Genomic DNA, 22078 nt, shown 5'->3' on the forward strand with positions numbered 1-22078 from the left:
CAACTTCCAAAAAATATATATTCCACTGAGAAGAAAAGGGTGTAAAAGAAAAGACAGCCATCCGTGGCTAAGTAAAGACATTAAGGATAGTATTTGACTAAAAACAAGGGCATATAAGGTAGCCAAATCTTGTGGGAGGATTGGGAAAACTTTAAAAGACAGCAAAAAATAACAAAAAGATTGATTAAGAAAGGGAAGATAGATTATGAAAGTAAATTAGCAAAAAATATAAAAACAAATAGTAAGAGTTTTTATAGTTATATAAAAAGAAAAAGGGTGGCTAAAGTAAATGTTGGTCCCTTAGAGGATGAGACCGGGAAATTAATGATGGGAAATATGGAGATGGCAAAAACACTGAATGAATATTTTACATCAGTCTTTACAGTAGAGGACACCAAGAATATCCCAACACTTGACAAGCAGGGGGCTATAGGGGGGGGAGGAGCTAAATACGATTAAAATCACTAAGGAAGTAGTATTTGGTAAAATAATGGGACTCAAGGCGGATAAATCACCTGGACCTGATGGCTTACATCCCAGGGTTTTGAGGGAAGTGGCGGTAGGGATTGCGGATGCATTGGTAATAATCTTCCAAAACTCCCTGGACTCAGCAAAGGTCCCGGCAGACTGGAAAACTGCTAATGTAACACCCTTATTTAAAAAGGGCAGTAGACAGAAGGCTGGAAACTATAGACCGGTTAGCCTAACATCTGTGGTAGGTAAAATTTTGGAGTCCATTATTAAGGAGACAGTAACAGGACATTTGGATAATCATAATTTAATAGGACAAAGTCAGCATGGTTTTATGAAGGGGAAGTCATGTTTGACAAATTTGCTGGAGTTCTTTGAGGAAGTAACGTATAGGGTGGATAAAGGGGAACCAGTGGACGTAGTGTATTTAGACTTCTAAAAGGCATTTGACAAGGTGCCACACAAAAGATTATTGCTTAAGATAAAAAAATCACAGGATGGGGGTAATATTCTGGCATGGATAGAGGATTGGCTATCTAACAGAAGGCAGAGAGTTGGGATAAATGGTTCATTCTCAGACTGGCAATCAGTAACTAGTGGTGTTCCGCAGGGGTCAGTGCTGGGTCCCCAACTCTTTACAATCTATATTAACGATTTGGAGGAGGGGACCGAGGGTAACATATAAAAGTTTGCAGATGATACCAAGATGGGAGGGAAAGTAGTGAGTGAGGAGGACATAAAAAACCTGCAAGGGGACATAGACAGGCTAAGTAAGTGGGCAGAGATTTGGCAGATGGAATACAATACTGGAAAGTGTGAGGTTATGCACTTTGGCAGGAAAAATCGTAGAGCAAGTTATTATCTTAATGGCAAGAAACTGGAAAGTACTGAAGTACAAAGGGATCTGGGGGTCCTGGTGCACGAAACTCAAAAGGTTAGTATGCAGGTGCAGCAAGTGATTAAGAAGGCCAATGGAATGTTGGCTTTCATTGCTAGGGGGATAGAATATAAAAATAGGGAGGTATTGCTTCAGTTGTACAAGGTATTGGTGAGACCGCACCTGGAATACTGCGTACAGTTTTGGTGTCCATACTTAAGAAAGGACATACTTGCTCTCGAGTCAGTACAAAGAAGGTTCACTCGGTTAATCCCGGGGATGAGGGGATGGACATATGAGGAGAGGTTGAGTAGAATGGGACTCTACTCATTGGAGTTCAGAAGAATGAGAGGCGATCTTATTAAAACATATAAGATTGTGAAGGGGTTGGATCGGGTGGATGCGGGGAGGATGTTCCCAATGATGGGTGAAACTAGAACTAGGGGGCATAGTCTTAGAATAAGGGGCTGCTCTTTCAAAACTGAGATGAGGAGGAACTACTTCACTCAGAGGGTGGTAGGTCCATGGAATATGCTGCCCCAAAAAGCTGTGGAAGCTACATCGTTACATAAATTTAAAACAGAAATAGACAGTTTCCTAGAAGTAAAGGGAATTAAAGGTTACGGGGAGCGGGCAGGAACTTGTACATGAGTCTAAGTTCGGATCGGTCATGGCCCTGTGGGTAGCGGAGCGGGCCCAGGGGCCGTGTAGCCTGATCCTGCTCCTATTTCGTGTGTCTAATTCTGTTAGATTCAGGAGATGGTTCTGTGATAGTGGATTGGCGGTTAGGATCAGATCAGCCATGATCTTATTGAATGGCGGAGCAGGCTCGAGGGGCCGATTGGCCTACTCCTGCTCCTATTTCTTATGTTCTTATGTTCATCTATTACTTCAAGCAAGTATGCTCATACTATTTATTTCATAAATATATCTTTAACCAACCTTTGCCAGCAATTAAAAGGGGACTTCTAAAAATACCAACTTAAATATATTTTGAGGCTAGTTTGATACAAGTTATTTATAAATACATTAAAAATAATGGCCTGTATTTTCCGATGCCTACGGGTGTCTACGAGGTGTGCACACCCCCGTAGGGATCACGCAAGCGCCAGTTTCAGGCACGCGTAAGGCCTGCTTTTACCAGCATGAGTTTAAAAAAGTAAAAAAATAAATTCCACTCATTTATAATTTTTAAAAAATACTTGAAAAAAGTTTTCAGCCCGTTAAAAACGTTAATTTTTAATTAAATTTTTGTTTAAAATATTAGATTTAATAATGTAATTTTAACTAATTAATTAAAAAAAAAAATGTTTTGATGTGTTTTTGGGAGTGATCTCCATTCATACTTTTAACAGGTCTACCTGTCAAAAGTATGAACTTAAGAACATAAGAAATAGGAGCAGGAGTAGGCCATACGGCCCCTCGGGCCTGCTCCGCCATTCAATAGGATCATGGCTGATCTGAATCTAGACTCACGTCCACTTCCCTGCCCTCTCCCCGTAACCCCTAATTCCCCTATCTGCTAGGAAAATGTCTATCTCCATTTTAAATTTATTTAATGTTGCAGCTTCCACAGCTCTCTGGGGTAGCAAATTCCATAGATTTACTACCCTCCAAGTGAAGAAGTTTCTCCTCATCTCAGTTTTGAAAGGGCAGCCCCTTATTCTAAGATTATGCCCCCTAGTTCTAATCTCACCCATCAGTGGAAACATCCTCACCGCATCCACCCGATCAAGCCCCCTCACAATCTTATATGTTTCGATAAGATCGCCTCTCATTCTTCTGAACTCCAATGAGTAGAGTCCCAACCTACTCAACCTTTCCTCATACGTCAACCCCCTCATCTCTGGAATCAACCTAGTGAACCTTCTCTGAACCGCCTCGAGAGCAAGTATATCTTTTCTTAAATATGGAAACCAAAACTGCACGCAGTATTCCAGGTGTGGCCTCACCAATACCCTGTATAACTGCAGCAAGACTTCCCTGTTTTTATACTCCATCCCCCTTGCAATAAAAGCCAAGATTCCATTGGCCTTCCTGATCACCTGCTGCACCTGCATACTCACTTTTTGTGTTTCATGCACCAGGACCCCCAGATCCCTTTGTACTGTAGCACTTTGCAGTTTCTCTCCATTTAAATAACTTGCTCTTTGATTTTTTCTGCCAAAGTGCATAACCTCACACTTTCCAACATTATATTGCACCTGCCAAATCTCTGCCCACTCACTTAGCCTGTCTATGTCCTTTTGCAGGTTTTTTATGTCCTCCTCACTCACTGCTTTCCCTCCCATCTTTATATCATCGGCAAACTTGGATATGTTGCACTCGGTCCCTTCCTCCAAATCGTTAATATAGATTGTAAAGAGTTGGGGTCCCAGCACTGACCCCTGCGGAACACCACTAGTTACTGATTGCCAGCCCGAGAACGAACCATTTATCCCAACTCTGTTTTCCGTTAGATAGCCAATCTTCCACCAATGCCAGTATATTACCCCCAATCCCGTGATTTTTTATCTTGATCAGTAATCTTTTGTGTGGAACCTTGTCAAATGCCTTTTAGAAGTCCAAATACACTACATCCACTGGTTCCCCTTTATCCACCCTGTATGTTACATCCTCAAAGAATTCGAGCAAATTTGTCAAACATGACTTCCCCTTCGTAAAACCATGCTGACTCGGTCCTATTAAATTATGTTTATCCAAATGCTCTGTTACTGTTTCCTTAATAATGGACTCCAACATTTTGCCAACCACAGATGTTAGGCTATGATTCACTTCTCCCATTGGTTCCCCATGGCCCACGTGATCCCAGGGATGCTTGCGAACCGCATGCGCCCCTGGGATACCTGGGCCCTGCACATTTCATCGTGGAGAGGCTCAGGATCGGAAATGGCCGGACCTCTGGAGCCCTCAGGTAAGGGCGTAGATTTTTCCCAGATCGGAGGCCTCCGCACGCAGGAAATACGGGCCTTTACATTATCTTTCAGCATAAATAACCTTTAACAAACCTGAGCATGGATATCAGAGCCCATTGCTGCTGCTGTAATTTCTAGCACCTGTAATGAGTTTACTAATTCCTGAGCAGCAACATCTCCTTTTTCAAGTACCATATTTCCATCTGTAAAGATATAAATAAGTCAATTTCTCATATGAAACAGATTTGTATCAGAATGTAAAAATATATAGGATGAACTACATACTGAAGTTCTGTACATCTACATGACTCCTCAGCAGTCCAACCATAGAATCCCAGAGATAAGGCAGTGCTGTAGCCATTTCAGCACCAAAGTGTCTTCCTATGGTAGTAAGTGCATACTCAGCTCCTCTTCTCTGAATTAAGTTTGGCTTCTGGGTCTGAAAAACAATTAGGAGTTGTTCCCTCAATATTGAGAAAACAAAATCACCACATACTAATATTATCTTTACTCATTCAAAATCAACAATTCCTTAAAATTAAACTAACATTTAAAAATGACAGTACAAGAGAAGCAGCAACCCAGGGTTATTTTCTCCCCTCTAAACAAGGCCTATTGTAGTGCTCTTGCTGGTATTCCAGCTGAGATTAATTTAGTGCAAAAGTGTAGAGTGAACCAGGAACTTTTCTGATCTACAAAGCTTAGCTACTCACTAGATAAACACATTAGGGGCTAGCTTTCCCACCTACTCAATGTCAATGGTGGGAAAATCTAGACCACTGAGGCATCAAGTGACGCTGCCATTGATAGAGTACTGAGATTCAAGGGTAGTCAAAAAAATGTACATCAAGAAGTTTATTCAGTATCTATCAATTAACACAAATGCGAGTGCCAGGAAAACAATGCATGCTAGCAGGGAAAATACTTAACTATTTAGACAAGAAAGGCACATTTGACTCGTTTAAACTGTATTACTTTTCATCTGTAATTAGTCAGTCAGTCACTTACCTCATCATGTTCACACAAACTAATCCCTGCACTCCCCTGAGGAATGTCTGCAGATGAGCCCTTGAGCGCTTTAGGCGTTGGTCCTCGCCTACTGGTTAGAGCAAAAGCAGCTTGCTGATGCCTGTAAAGTGTGATGATTCCCCTAGTCTTATTTACAATGTGATGCATGCCATCTTTTTCAGAATTTGGTCCTTAGATGAAACAATACAATGGATTAGTCAATATTCTTTGTACTGAAATAGATTTTAAACAGGTTAAAACGCTAAATCTAAATTATCAGTATAAATAATATTAATTTGTCTAGGATACAAAAAACATTTGCACTAGTTTTCATGCATGCATTTTAAAAATGTTATATTATAAAACTAAACCAGATTTACAACCGGGTATCATCAATTTTTCAATGTCTATTTAAAAAATACACACATTTAGGCACAAATTTAGCATGAGTGGATTCTAAAATGTGCTTTTATACAGAATAAAAAGGTCGCAGTGTATCAGTTTTAACATCAAGATTGACTAAAAACAAGTATATTTAACCCACAAACTCATACAGGGTCATGTGGTTCATTTTTCCCCCTCATTCACAAGGAGCGTTGTGAAGTTAAGTGTTGTGAGTGAGTGAAAATGGTAAAATGAAAAGGTACTGAATTTTTACAGGTTTAACTGATTCACTTCTTAATGAAGTTCTCTACATGTTAACACTGAACTTTTTCCTCGCACTCAATTACCTTTAGAGTTGTCCACACTGTTAGACACAGGTACTGGGGAGGTTGCTGAAGGAGTAACTGTGGCATCCACACATACAGAGTTACAAAGATTTTTCACGATTTTGGGGTTGGGACAGGGACATCTTGATGTACACTGCTGGAGCAACTTCGCAATGCAAGAAGCTGCATAATTCTGCACAAGTACATTTTCCTCCTTCTTCACACCTTCCATTAAGGGTTTTATGACAGGATTCAGTTTTTCTGGAAGTTGCTGTAAGTCAACAACTGCACAAGCAGCAAACATGTGAACCCTTAGATGAAGAGTTTGCCATTCTTGATTTGTCTCTGCTACAGTCATCTGGACCTGCTGGCGCTTACTATCCAATTGCTGGATTACGTTGGGCTGCAAACCACAGGTTGATGTCACTTCATTGAATATTGTTGTGACCTTCAATTTAAAAAAAATGGAATTTTAAAAATACAGAAGTTTAAATTTTATATTAAATATACTAGTATTGGTACCAACATAACAAACAATATGCTCTGGATGAAGTTTTTAAACCCCTCCATCAGCCTGGGAATTTTTTTAAAATTTGATTTGTTGATTATTCTCAATTCCAATAGAAGTTAGGCCTGACAAAATGTTTTTCAGCAAATACTATCCAACTTTTTCAATCCTCAAAACTAGTTTCTTCACCACTCTGCTATAACACAATTTTCTTTAAGTCTGTCTATCTGTTTACATTATCTTGTATAAATAAACTTTGTTAGGCTCATAAACTACCTGCTTAGCTAAGTACCTTACCCTATGGAGGCTGTAGGATGACCACAAGAGCAAACTATTTCAACACTTGAAAAATAAAGACCACCTAAAAGGTTCCAAGTGCATTAAAGAAAGGCTACAAGTTTGATTTAATTTATAAAATGTAAAGTCTGATTTTAGAGCAAAGTTATACAGGAACTACTTTAAAAATTCAGAAACATGAAACTATATCAAAACAAAAACTCTCATTATGGTGTGCAGATCATATACATCCGAGAGAGTCACTTTTTTTGAAGATTAGTTTAGATCATTTAAAATGCCACCCTTTGACACCACTTGCATTATTTGTGTTAAAAAAAAAATCACTAATTAATGTAAGGAATTGCTGGGCAACTACCATGCTCAGTATTCTTTTAATTCAACATATAAGCTTGGTGTGGATAAATAATTATGCTATTCTTGACAATTACATTTCTAGCCAAGTTTTCACAACTTTTTTCTTAATTGCTTAGAAAGTATATCGTCCATGGTGAAACAAATGTACTTACCAGTTCATTTGCTTGATCGATGGTAAATACACTGTTGTTCACGCTGCTCCCGACATCACAGTTAGCTTCAACCAGTGATGCAATGAGCTGCTTACACTCATTCTGCATTCGTGTAAATGGAATAGCTATCTCATCATAATAAAGATGTTCTGACAAAATAGCCATCAATCGTGGCTGTACTGCACTGGATACAACAATACAATCCTAGAATTAAATCAAGGCTGAGATTTAGTCAAAGTCATAATGTTAACATTGTTCACGAAGTCCAACGTGCAAAAAAAGCTTTAAATGGAAGCTTGTAGAAATTATACAAGAAGTAGTCAAAATGTCACAAGAAATCACACGCATCCAGACTTCCCTGTAAGCTAAAAAGCTCAAATTTTCTAAATACAGCATTTGTGGCAACACATCTGCTGTATTTCAGCTGTTGTCCACTTCAAATTGTGCTTTTCTTTGCTAATGTGTAGAGATTTTTCTTAACAGATTACGAATTAGTAATCAGACACAAAATAGAACCAATGTTAGACAAATAAACGCAGTGCTTGATTAAGATACAAAGTCGGAGTGAGGGGCCATAGATCAAGACATGAAAACAAAGTTTCAAGATTTAATATAGAAAATGAAGGAGTTTGATGACAGAGCACGGTTATGTTTGACAAAAATACAATGAAATTAATTGAGATGACAAATTTATACTTCAAGTACATAGTGTTAATAGTACACAGTCCAAAACAAACTTGGAGGGTAACAACCGCTTCTTAGAAACTTGCTGACGGAGGTACGTAGACAACATGATTAAATGTTTTATAGTACCTTGCAACAGGAGACATTTATGAAATATGGTTAAAATCTAGCCAAGTGTTTTAAACAGCTCAAGCAACAAATTGAAATATTAAAACAGAGATTAAAAACTATTAATAGTTCAGGTAAACTCCATACCTTTCTCAGGGTAGCCCATTCAGAAATAACTAATGCAACAGCAATTCTCTGCAGAGCAGATTTAGAGTTTAAATGGAACAGTAATAGTTGAGCGAGGGACTCGGCTGGTTTCACTTCCTGGCTGATGGAGTTAACACTTGGCTCACACATGGAACAACAGAGGGCTCCTAGCAACCTTTAGAACAGGGAGATGAAAAATTTGTTATGTCTCATAATTAAGTATGAACAGCTGTAGAATACTTCAGTTTAGCCTAAATTATCACTTGTGCAGAGGAGCCCTTGCTTCGGAATGACACCTGCTTTTTTGACTAAAACAACCATCACTTCAATAACTTAGTGAAGCCAACTCTATTCAAAAGCACCAATTTCCATTTTGAGACCTAAATGGATAAGAACTATAAAGGAGGGAAGCATAGCCTTGCCAAGTTACAAAATATTCTCTACCAGTTTATCAACATTTTCATTTGCTTTCTTAGCTCAACTCCTAACCTAGTTAAAAATTCAAAACAAAACCTTTCCAATCCCATTAACTTGAAGTTTTTTTTGGGAAGGCAAGAGTAGAATAAAATCGTGGAACCAAGCTGAATTTTGTAAAAAAAAAAAAAAATCAACCAATCTGCCTGTATTCCCTGAACAGCAGCAGTAGGGAAAAGACAGGAAAGTAAATCTGCACGACTATGAAATTACCATCGCTACCAAGGCAAAAACTGTTTCTACCAGCAGTGCTCCCATCTATTATTGAGTTGGGATGGCAGGTTTCTTTACTGTGCATTGAGACCAAACTAGCCTGCTTGCACCCAATTTTCTCTTACATTTGAAAACCTTATTTCACAATATCTTTACTGCCCTTTACAGAGCTGGGAGACAAGACTACTAGAGGAATTGAAATATTACATCAACCCTAATGAAATAGTCATGACTTATTTTAAAGTCTGAATCAAGTTATCTTACTTGGCTGTCTTTAGGCGTGTTCGAGTTACAACATAATCCCTGGTAGCTTGGTCCTCATTAATGGTGTCTGAACCAGCAATATATTCCTGTCTCACTTCTTTTGTTTGAGCTTGCCCTTGTCGGTGCTTACTGCAAGATTTTTCCTACATCAAAAGCAAAATATTTACACAACAGCTGGACAAGATAAGTTACATCAAGTTTCCCAGTAGCAGATTTCAACATTTTTAAATGTATTCTTATCTAAGAAAACTAGGCAAAATTAAAAATTGATTTAATCGGTGCTTCCCACGTCAGTCACAAGTATTGATTTCTTTGCACGCTGGTTCAATCCAGTTACACTTGGACCATAAGCATGTGGCACCATGTCTATTATTCATTTTTGCAGACTGTCTAAATCAAACTATTATTTAGAAGTGATCAAGTTACAGGAATTAAAAATAAAAATCATGTAGTCACTTTTTAGTTCGAGTGTTTTCCTCAACACTAACTTCTAGGGAGAATGCAGAGTTTTTCTTGGGGGGGGGGGGGGGGGGTTTCATAATTATAAAAAAACTGAATGGACCCTTAACCAATACAAAAAAAATTACCTTTGATTTGGCTTTAATCTCCAGCAGCATATTTGAATCAATTGGCAAATGAGAAGGCTGCATCATTAAACACAACCAAGCTCCCATCCAAGGGCAAGCAGCAGCGACCACGTACTGGATAGGGGCTTTATTCAACAACTCCAACCACACCTAAATACAAGAGAAAATATGCATTAAGTTGGTGTATCGAATATCTTTTAGCCTTGATGCCAGTCTTGATCAAAAATAAATACGAACATACGAATTAGGAGGAGTAGGCCACTCGGCCCTTCGAGCCTGCTCCGCCATTCAGTAAGATCATGGCTGATCTGATTACTCCACATTCCCGCCTACCCCCGATAACTTTTCACCCCCTTGCTTACCAAGAATCTATCTACCTCTGCCTTAAAAATATTCAAAGACTCTGCTTCCACCGCCCTCTGAGGAAGAGAGTTCCAAAGACTTATGACCCTCTGCAAGAAGAAATTTCTCCTCATCTCGGTCTTAAATGGGTGACCCCTTATTTTTAAACAGTGACCCCTAGTTCTAGATTCTCCCACAAGAGGAAGTATCCTCTCCACATCCACCCTGTCCAGACCCCTCAGGATCTTCTATGTTTCAATCAAGTCATCTCTTACTCTTCTAAACTCCAGCGGGTACAAGCCTAGCCTGTCCAACCTTTCCTCATAAGACAACCTGCCCATTCCAGGTATTAGTCTAGTAAACCTCTGAATTGCTTCCAGCACATTTACATCCTTCCTTAAATAAGGAGACCAATACTGTACACAGTACTCCAGATGTGGTCTCACCAATGCCTTGTATAACTAAAGCATAACCTCTCTACTTTTGCATTCAATTCCCCTCGCAATAAACAATAACATTCTATTAGCTTTCCTAATTACTTGCTGTACTTGCATAGTAACCTTTTGCAATTCATGCACTAGGACACCCAGATCCCTCTGCATCTCAGAGCTCTGCAATCTCTCACCATTTAGATAATATGCTTCTTTTTTATTCTTCCTGCCAAAATGGACAACTTCACATTTTCCCACATTATATTCCATTTGCCAGATCTTTGCCCACTCACTTAACCTATCTATATCCCTGTGTATCCTCCTTATGTCCTCTTCACAATTTACTTTCCTGCCTATCTGTGTCATCAGCAAATTTAGCAACCATACCTTCAGTCCCTTCATCCAAGTAATTTATATAAATTGTAAAAGTTTGAGGCCCCAGCACTGATCCCTGTGGCACACCACTCATTACATCTTGCCAATCAGAAAATGACCCATTTATGCCTACTCTGTTTCCTGTTAGCTAGCCAATCTTCTATCCATGCCAATATGTTACCCCCTACACAGTGAGCTTTTATTTTCCGCAATAACCTTTAATGTGGCACCTTATCAAATGCCTTCTGGAAATCTAAGTACAGTACATCCACCGGTTCCCCATTATCTACAGCACATGTTACTTCCTCAAAGAACTCCAATAAATTGGTTAAACATGATTTCCCTTTCACAAAACCAGGTTGACTCTGCTTGATTACTTTGAAATAGAAATATGTTACAATAATTAAATTGAAAAGTAATGATTCTGTGTATAAGTTATTACATATAAATATGACCAGTAAGACAATCAATATTTTGACTTGATTCCATTCAGTTTAGCTTAAATAGGATAACCTTTTAAATAGGCCATCAAGGTACATCTACCTCACGTTCTTTCAAAAAAGTTAAATTACCCTAATTAAGTAAAGTGCTCCGCACTCTTTCACTACTATTTGTGCCCTATGCATGTCAGGATTGTCATATCTGCAAAAATTACAACAGTGCCATTTTAAGGACTTGCTTGCAACAGCTTTGTGATATCCACATGTCTCCTGTTGCCACTAATATACATTAGGATGAGCAAAATCTATACAACTGGATTAAACAGTTTAAGGTTTCTGTTAAAATAGCTGACAAAGGGATGGCATTCCAATTTATTAAGCATTTGTACACTAATATTTGCACGGCAAAATTTCAAGCCTAACGTACTTTATCCTCCAACTCAGGAAAGTATCCCCTACTGCAGCAGGATGATTTTGTTTCCTATTTACCAGGCCAACCTTGTAACCTTTCAGTGAAATTGCCAAATAAGTACCGAATTGTTGGCAATTTTACACTTAGTCGATATAGGTACAAAGCACAACAACAACTTGTATTTATATCACGCCTTTAACTAGTAAAACTTCCTAGGGTGCTGCACAGGAGTATTTTAAGACAAAAAATTTGACACCAATCCACATAAGGCTAAATTAGGGCAGAGAGGTAGGTTTTAAGGAGCGTCTTAAAGGAGGAAAGAGAGGTAGCGAGGCGGACAGGTTTAGGCAGGGAATTCCAGAGCTTAGGGCCTAGGCAACAGAAGGCACGGCCACCAAAGGTTGAGCGATTATAATCAGGGATGCTTAAGAGGGCAGAATTAGAGGAGTGCAGATATCTCAGGGGGGGGTTGTGGGGCTGAAGGAGATTACACAGATAGGAAGGGGCGAGGCCATGGAGGGATTTGAAAACAAGGATGAGAATTTTGAAATCGAGGTGCTGCTTAGCCAGGAGCCAATGTAGATCAGCAAGCACAGGGAAGATGGGGGAACGGGGCTTGGTGCAAGTTAGGACACAGGCAAGTTTTGGATGACCTCAAGTTTACGCAGGGTGGAATGTGGGAGGCCAGCCAGGAGTGCGTTGGAATAGTCAAGCCTAGAGGTAACAAAGGCATGGATGAGGGTTTCAGCAGCAGATGAGGTGAGGCAAGGGCGGAGACGTTATGGAGGTGTAAGTAGGCGGTCTTTGTTGTGCTGCGGATGTGGTCGGAAGCTCATTTCAGGGTCAAATACGACACCAAGGTTGCAAACAGTGTGGTTCAGCCTCAAACAGATGTTAGGGAAAGGGATAGAGTCAGTGGCTAGGAAACGGAGTTTGTGGCAGGGACCGAAAATAATGGCTTCGATCTTCCTAATATTTAATTGGAGAAAATTTTTGCTCATCCAGAACTATGTCAGACAAGCAGTCTGACAATTTAGACACCGTGGAGGGGGTCGAGAGATGAGGTAGAGCTAGGTGTCGTCAGCGTACATGTGGAAACTGACGCTGTGTTTCGGATGATGTCGCCAAGGGACAACATGTAGATGAGAAATAGGAGGGGGCCAAGGATAGATCCTTGGGGGGCACCAGAGGTAATGATGCGGGAGCGGGAAGAGAATCCATTGCAGATGATTACAAGTACAAAACTTAATAATAAGAAAAGGCCACTCAACCCATTCCCTTTCACAGAGGTTGAACAATTTTCTCCTTGTGTAGTAGTCACAAGATTCATGCGCCATCATAGGCAAAATTACTCTTTGGAGTGATCAGTTGATGACCACACACTTCTTTGGAACTTGCCAAATAAGTTACCTAAACAATTTTCTATACACTAGAAATAAAGTTGCACCAGATTCTACCATTAAAAACAACTGGATTCGTATAAAATTAAATTAATTGACCACAATTTAGTAACAAAATTACTGAAAACGTGTTAATCTTTTGAAATCATCACCTAATATTTAGCGAATGCTAACAATGATCATTAAATTGAAGAAAATGGCACCTTTTGAATAAGCTCCAAAATTTCTTGATTGCTTTCCAAAATACATGATTGATATATATGTCTTAACACATCTTGTAGAATTGGAGTCAACCACATTACACAGCTCTGAAAAATGAAAACAATTATTGTACAAATGTTCTACATAAATAATTATCTTCACACTATAGAAATGTTTAAAAAAAAAATCAATGCAGGAAGGGTAATCAGTTGCACATTCTACATCTCAATATAAAAATACATACTTGATCTTGTGTAGACAAGAGAGTGAATAAAGTTTCCAAAGCTGCTTTCCGAACAGAAGAAATAGTATGACGTAAAAATGGCCAAACGCGAGGGACCAAAACTGTAAGCGATTGCTGGATACTGGTAATTAAAAAAAAGTGCAGTTTTATACGGAAAAACATATTTTTAAATGTTTCATGCATTAAATTTATTAGTAACATTTAAACAATTATGTGCAATATATAGAGTGCATTTATCGTGACAATATTTGCCATATTTAAGCGGTTGAGACATTTGTGGCAAAATTTGTACATTCTCAAAAGCTGCAAAACTGAAATGTTTGGTGTCCCAATGTACTGTGCCATGAGTTGGCAGGATTCAAGCTTGTATTTACGATTCGGCCCATGGCAAGGACCCGATTGTGGCCATCAGGGGTTTTCCCCATGAAGAATGAGAAAATTGGTTTCAAAATTTTTTCTGAATACCTCGATCAGACCTCTTAATGTTACTTGCGGTGATTAAAACAGCCCCAGTTTCTCTTCACTCCCTCCTCATAACTAAAGCCTCTCACCCCGCCATCATATTTTGCAAATCTCTTCTGCACCTTCTCCATACTTAGGGTTATTATTTTTTTTTTTTTTTTTTTTTTTTTTAAAACGTTGTTAGGACATGGAATGCTCTACTAGAAACAGTGTCGCAAGCATAATCCATAATGGCTCTTAAACAGAAAGTGAATAAATATTTTGTGTGGTGAAAGGGCAACAGAATGGGACCAAGTATATAACTCAAGAGTTGGAACAGGCACAGTGGGCTGAATGGTCTCATTCTGTGCTGTAAAATTCTATGATCAATGCCAGGCCAACACAAAAGAAAAATGGGGAAGTTAGATGGTAAACAAGGAAGAAAAAAAACCAATTAAAGGTGTCAAGTAAATATCTAATGCAAAAATTCCTTTTCACAAGATGTCTCAAGGTTATACCATTAAAGCTATTAAGATCCCTTAAATGGTTACCTGTATTGTCGGATTTGATGATGCGCCAACAGTGATGACAACAGGGTCATGATGCTGTTAGTAGAAGCTGTAAGATCATCCAACTCTAGAAGAGCATCCCATAAAGTATTGACAATAAAAGGCACCTAGAAATAACAAAAAAAGTGAGCAAACTACTGGCAAAGTAAATACACAGTTACTAAGACCTGATTAGAACACAAGAAATAGGAGCAGGAGGAGTAGGCCATTCGGCTCTTCGAGCCTGCTCCGCCATTCAATGAGATCATGGCTGATCTTCTGCCTCAACTCCATTCACTGGCCCTATCGCCATATCCTTTGATGCCCTTACTAGTCAGAAATCTATCGACTTCTGTTTTGAATATATCCAATGACTGAGCCTCCACAGCCCTCTGGGGTAGAGAATTCCAAAGATTCACTACCCTCTGAAGAAATTTCTTCTCATCTCAGTCCTAAATGGCCTACCAGTTATCTTGAGGCTGAGGCCCCTGGTTCTAGACTCCCCAGCCAAGGGAAACATTCTTCCAGCATCCATCCTATCAAGCCCTGTAATAATTTTGTATGCTTCAATGAGATCCCCTCTCATTCTTCTGAATTCATGAGAATACAGGCCTAGTTTACTCAATATCTTCTCATACGACAGTCCCGCCATCCCAGGAATCAATCTCGTGAACCTTCGTTGCACTCCCTCTATGGCAAGTATATCCTTCCTTAGGTAAGGAGACCAAAAATTGTACACAGTACTCCAGGTGTGGTCTCACCAAGGCCCTATATAATTGGAGTAAGACTTCTTTACTCCTGTACTCAAATCCTCTTGTAATGAAAGCCAGCATACACACAGAAACAGAAACCCCACAGTGCAGATAGAGGCCATTTCGGCCCATCGAGCCTGCACCGACACATATCCCACCCGATCCCCGTAACCCCACGTATTTAATCCCCGTAACCCCACGTATTTAATCCCCGTAACCCCACGTATTTAATCCCCCTAACACTAAGGGTCAATTTATCATAGCCAATCATTCTAACCTGCACATCTTTGGACTGTGGGAGGAAACCGGAGCACCCGGAGAAAACCCACGCAAGCACGGGGAGAATGTGCAAACTCCACACAGACAGTCACCCGAGGCCGGATTCGAACCCGGGTCCCTGGCGCTGTGAGGCAACAGTGCTAACCACTATGCCACCGTGCGGCCCATTGAGGGAAGCAAATAAATTTTACATGTTAGGAAATTTAACAGAACCGCACAACACTACTAAATAGGAGGGCTGCATGCAACCTGTGTTGCCAAAATTCAGACTATATCTGGATGGGACTGAGGTTTTAAACAGTGTACTGCCAAAAATAAGATCACGGCCAATTGAATTTGGTGGTAGAACGTGCAACTTGAAAGAGAAAGCTGCTGCAATTTAAATCTTTTGATGTTCATGACACAAATACTGACCAAGGAAGATGCTATGGTGGAAAAGACAACACTGGCCAAAAATGTGATTATTTAGATCCTGAGAACCATGGAAGCTTGAACAATTGTCTATTGGCACCCCAGTTTAGCATTAACTAGAAATTTGAGCCTTTCCCTCTTCCTCTCATCTTCCCCCACTCAAAAAAAGCAAGTGTTAAGGAGAAAAAAGACAAATGAGAGCTGGCATGCTGATCATCAATCTATTGCAACATGTTTTCTGAATACAGTCAAAAGTGTATTTATTAGAGGAATAATCTTAACTGTGCAATGTGCTGTCCATCAAATTAAAAGGAACTGCACTGGAACTCAATCTGCACCTTTGTTATTTCAAAGGTGGACTGTACATGGTGAAAAAAAATCCATTAGTAATACCAACTGACTGAATCAAACATTTTAGCATTCAGTAGGGGAGAGGAGGCAGGAAGAGAAAAAAAAAGACAAAAAGCATGTTGAGGAAGCAATCTACAAGTTCAACTTCAATGCCGCCAAGTGATCTTCTCTTCCCAGATAGCGAAAATTGTCCAACTCTTTGATAGCTGGGGAGCAGGAAAAAAAGACAGAAAATAGTGAAGGGGATACTAAACAGCATCTGCAGCAGAGTACCTCAATTCAAGTATTTTAAACTCATGCAATTTCTTGCAAAGTGAGTTTTAATCTATGCCAATAAATGATCTGTAGCATAACTCATGGCAAGTCAGAGGATATGCCTTTCTATAAAAAAATATTTAAGTGTGTTTTATGCAATGTAGAGCGAGTAGCATTCAGCCTCCGAGTCAGAAGGTTATGGGTTCGAGCCCTACTCCAGACAGCCCTAGCATGTGGAAGCGAGAATTCCGGTCTCTGAATACTGGTTACTCATGTCCGATGAGAATGGAGTGCCCCAACCCCCTCCCCACATCGTATCTAGCCGATGCTCCTCATAGGGTGTTATGAGTTAGGCCAACAACCTGTCCACGTAAAAAAAGTCTGTGTTGTGGAAAAATCCTGAGCACAATCTGCTGGATGTAAAAAAGCAGTGGAAGAAATGGGCTGTGTCATGTGCCACGAGGCAGGAAGAGAAAGAGATGCCATGTAGGGTAGAACATAAGTGTCACAGATTTACAATACCATTCTAGGAGTTTTAACTGGTGCTTAGAGGATCATATTTTACAACTCGTCAGGTGTCTTGTGATTGGTTTCTGGAAGTGTTTGTCTCTCTTTTTGTATCTATCTCTATCTGTCTACCCTCATTTCTGTATGTGTCTCTGTCTTACTGCCTGTCTATCTCTTGCAATCACTGTCTCACAGGTAACAGTAATTAGAATGTATATATTTTGTATCCATCAATAAAATACAGGTGTCAACATCTCATGGCATTGTATACAGGGAGTTGTGACAAAGATAGTGACGTTAGAGGGCAGGGGATAATTGGACCAGTGTGTGCAGACATAGTTCAGTTCCCATTTTTAAAGTCATACACTCAGTTCTTATTTTTATATACAATGCTTTGCTTTGATATTATTTATAGTTAAATAGTAAAACATAGGTATTTGGGAAGCAGAGAAGAGGAGTTGGTTGCAGCATAGGAGTTTCTCTGCAATATAACCTGAGCTGGTAGATGCAAAACTGAGGTGCTACAGTACCACCACTGGCAGGAGAATGGAATTACAGCATGATAAATTTACAGAAGCAGTTTCCATTATGTGGATGTAAAAATTTAAATTAGGAAAAGTTGATAAAAAAGTGTGACAACAACAGGGCAACTGGAAGTAAGTTTTGTAGACAAGAGATGCGTGTTATTACATAGACAGATATACTAAAAAGAATGGCCCGGATTTTGCGGTCAGCGGCGAAGTGATGGTGCTCACCGCTAACCTCCAAGAAAGTTGCCCACAAATTTCTAGCAATCTCTGTTGTGTCGATTTCACCTCTCCCGAAGTTAATTTGAATCTGATGTCAAGTCTAGGGAATTTCCAGCATCCAGCAACAGTGATGCCATCAAGCTGGCTAAGCACCCAATCACACTGAAGAATTCTCAGACAGCAAACCAGGAAGTAAAATGCATTGCTTTTTCTTCACATTTAATTATTTTTACTGAGAGAAATAAAGATTGGGACATACACACGAGATTAAGGTAGAAGCTGAAATAGCAAACAAACCTTAATTTTTATTTAAAACATGCAATTTTGATCATAATGGAATAATTTGATATTCCACAAATATAAAATTAGTTTTTCAGGGCTAGAATGGTTGTTCAGCAGTAATTATAACTCCATACACCATTAAAAACTCAGTTTCACCTCATTCAACAAGGCTTAACTTTTTCAGGGGTTTTTAAGAACGATATTCCAGCGTAAAAGCTTAAGTTTTCAGCAGTTCAGTGATTTCAATTGATTGCTGGTTCAATTGGTGGGGAGTTCAACAGCGTGCCCTCTGGAGGAGCAGGGAATGACTGACAGTAACTTCTGGATTTCTGCATTTAACTGTGCATGTGCGTACTCCACAAGTTGCTGTCAGATTCACAGTTGTAATGACAGCGAACGCTGACAGCTTCACCATCATTACAACCGCAAATTCTGGGCCAAGGTGTTATCAGTCTAAGATCTGATTGGTCCGCTATGTATATAGCAATATTCAACCACTCTCATCACCTCACAATGGACAGGGAGTGCAGTGGATTATTGTAGAGTAGCTTTGTGAGTAACCACACAGCCAATGAAGAGTGTAGTACTGAGGCAACAGACTAGGAAGGTTCCAGATTCGATCTCTGGTCTATAGTGAGTTAATCAATTGCAGTCAGAGTGGCACTTCAATGGCATCAACTCTTATTTGAAGTGTCCATGGGGTCAGTTTTCTAGGTCCTCACAATCAAAAGCTTGCATGTGAAGAATGAACACTATCAAGATATTGAAGACTGGTAGCTCCTGCAGAACTGTAGCCCAACACAAGATGTTGTTGATGTCACTTCACAATCTAAAACAGAACTTAACATTTTCAGAAGTCACTCAGCTTCAGTTTTTTTAAAAATGAAGAACTAAGGCAACTCTCTTAACCTGTTTCTACCTTGAGAATATGTACTTTACACACCAGATTCTGAACTAACCTCAGATGCTTGAAGATGTACAAGGTTTTCCACGACTGGTACAAGTGCAGCTGCTGCTACCGCACGAACATCATCATCCAAGTCCTGCAGGCCATCAATTATAGTAGGAAGGACTTTTGGTAACAATGTCTCAATCAAGTCCTACAGTAAAATATATAATTAACTTGGATCACTTCACATGAACCGAAATTTGTACAAATTAAAAGCATAGATAAACTGTTTAAAATTAATTTCCAAATTACTGCAACAAATTTAGTAGAAACCAGAAAAATGTTGCAACTTACTTGCCGAACTGCCAAAGCATATTTTATTCCTAGAAGTCCACCATGTCTCACTTCCCACTGTTCCTGTGCAAGCAATTTTAATAAAACAGCCACTGTTCCATGCACCCCTCTCTCGTTCATGTACCTCAACACAACTCCAAGAGTTTGAGCACAAGTTTCCCGTACGGGTGCCACAACCTTTAAGACAAAAATATTAATAAATGTCTACACATTTTGTGGACATTTCTCTTTCACCACCCCACCCTCTTAAGCCCATATATCTATATAATAATCTATGACTGATGCAGACAAGGAGATGGTTGAGCCCAAGGACATGTCCATGGAGAAGATCAATTCTACTGGTTAGACAATCTGCCAGGTGACGTGCTTGCCCAGAAAGGGAATGGATCCCTCTGTGGAAAATGTCCTTTTCTTCTTCCAAATATAGAAGTTCCATCTCTAAGTAAAGCCCAATTGAAATGCACAACTGATTTGAACTCTGGTCTCCTAGTCTGGAGTCCACTGTAGCTTTAGGACTGCCTTTCTTGCTACGAATACACAAAATCACAATAGAAGCATGAACATGACCGTTGATGCTCAGTCATAAAGTTAAAATAATTTAAAACTGAATAGGAATGTGTTTGTAGATTTAAAACATTCCAGTAATCAAGTTTAATTTAAAATGAACACTTTCACACAGTATATAAATTTGGCTGAAAACCTTTCTGCATGGCATTTTACAATATTTCACAAGTACTCTGAACTTTGTGTAACATACATTGGAAAATGATTTTCATCTGTAACCAATAAAAAACTGCTTCAACAACTACTTTGAAAAAACACAGATCTAGCAGTGCTCAAGCCTTTCAGAAATTCACTTTTAAAATAGCTATGGGCATTGCTGCTTTGATGAGTATTCCCCTCCCTCCCCACCTAAAATTAGAGCACATACTTCATCAGATACAAAATCTCCAAATCTGTCCAGTGCAAACACGCAAAGTAGACGAATAGCCAAGTCCTCTAACCATTCCTGGTGCTGTTGTTCAATCTGAAAAATACAAAGTTAAAACCTACTATACCACTTCATATATAAAAGTTAGAGCTTGGGTGACCAAAATTGTTTTCCTGGGCCACATATGGGTGCACCACAGAGCCTTGGAGCATAGAGGTTGAAGTTGAACTAGACCTTTTATTAATTTGCATAGATCTCATGTTGTTAACACAAAAATGTCTAATTATGATTTATCCACCAATGCTTTAAACAAACAGCTAATTGAAAAGCTTTTCTAAAACTTTGGGTCACAAATTCAAACAGAACACATAAGCAAGTAAGAAATACAAGCACAAATAGGATTGTGTTGTCTGGTCTTCAAGTGTTGGATGTGGTCCTAGAGCAGCAGATTGGACACTTCTGAACATGGCAACCCAAAAAAAAGTCACCTTATTACGACAACAATCACTTATTTATATATTACCTTTAATGAATAAAAAAGCACTTCAGATGTAGGTTTCATTTGATTAAATCATATAAAGAAATAGGAAGGGAGTTTCACAAGTAGTCAAGGTGGTTGCAGGTTCTTCTGAGAGGTGAAGCAGATATGGGGAGATGCACAGGAGTTGAGAATCTGGAGGACCATACATGGGGATGAGGGTAGAGTAAGGCTGGAGAAAGTTGCAGAGGTGGGGCGGGGCAATGCCTGAGGGAATTTTAGACAAGGATGTTAAATTTAAATCTATTGGAGAACAGAGCAAGTGTAAGGTAGCATGGATGGGGGTAATGGGCAAGTAGGACTTAGTTTTAGACAATTTGAAGTTTATGGAGGATGGAGGTCAAGAATGGTTTTACAGAAGTTGTATTGAGAGATGAAAAAGGCATGGATATGGGTTTTGTCAGCAGTAGGGGTAAGGTAAAGGCAGAGGCAAGCAATATTACAGCAGAGATGAAGTTTAAGAATAGAGAAGTGCTAAGGTTACAATAACAGATTTCACTAAACAGAAAATTGAATTAGTTGATTGGACGGGTAATGATGCCTCCAGTCCTTTAAAGTTCTGCAGATCCATGAGGTTCTGAAGCTTAACTCAATGCTAGCTAATCTGAGTTTCACATGACCCATTTAACCAGTAATCTACCTGCAATCTCAAATCTCTGCTGTATCTATTTGAAACCATTCTTAGAGGTTCTCATTGCTTAAAGCTACAAATGATAGCTTTGTTTAAAGATGTTGAAACCCGGTGTACCTACATGCCATATGGGATTCATTTGATTAAATCAACAGCCAGCCAGAAAGTCTGTTTGGAGGAGCAAAGAGCAGAGGGAGGCTGGATTGGCACAGGACAAAAGAAAGAATATGGCAGCTGCCAGGGAACACATGCATGATAATCTTCTTATGGTTGCAGACGAGCTGCACTCCTGGTGGGGTGCCCTGATGGTCACGTGTGCAGTCGATGACGCCCTGGGAAGCCAGCCAGAGCGGCAAAGCCGAGCGCCCGCTCAGTAACACTGGCTCCATCAGTGGCAAAGTTAATATAATTGGCTGACTTGTCAAACAGGGCATCGGTGACCTGCGTGATGCATCTGTGGGCACCGAATGCGAGATGCCACAAACATCTGCTGCAGATCCCTGGAAAGGGCCTGAGGCGAAGACGTTGAGGGCGCTGGTGACTTTG

General features: G+C 39.6%; 1 protein-coding gene across 1 annotated transcript in view; it reads right to left on the bottom strand.

Moving 5' to 3' along the window:
* Nucleotides 1-22078, bottom strand: part of btaf1 (BTAF1 RNA polymerase II, B-TFIID transcription factor-associated) — a 111461-nt gene that overhangs the window by 64492 nt on the left and 24891 nt on the right. Inside the window, exons 9-22 of the mRNA XM_085996134.1 lie at nt 20364-20459; nt 19433-19609; nt 19149-19289; nt 14607-14731; nt 13615-13735; nt 13373-13477; nt 9770-9919; nt 9183-9325; nt 8232-8406; nt 7293-7496; nt 6003-6429; nt 5272-5462; nt 4549-4702; nt 4357-4466 (exon numbers count right to left, since the gene is read on the bottom strand). Coding sequence (XP_085852260.1) covers nt 4357-4466; nt 4549-4702; nt 5272-5462; nt 6003-6429; nt 7293-7496; nt 8232-8406; nt 9183-9325; nt 9770-9919; nt 13373-13477; nt 13615-13735; nt 14607-14731; nt 19149-19289; nt 19433-19609; nt 20364-20459 — 2319 coding nt within the window. The remainder of the gene's footprint in view (nt 1-4356; nt 4467-4548; nt 4703-5271; nt 5463-6002; nt 6430-7292; nt 7497-8231; nt 8407-9182; nt 9326-9769; nt 9920-13372; nt 13478-13614; nt 13736-14606; nt 14732-19148; nt 19290-19432; nt 19610-20363; nt 20460-22078) is intronic.

The sequence above is a fragment of the Somniosus microcephalus genome, chromosome 8, assembly GCF_052327205.1.
Source record: "Somniosus microcephalus isolate GS21.2 chromosome 8, FLI_Smic_1.0, whole genome shotgun sequence".
NCBI lineage: Eukaryota > Metazoa > Chordata > Chondrichthyes > Squaliformes > Somniosidae > Somniosus > Somniosus microcephalus.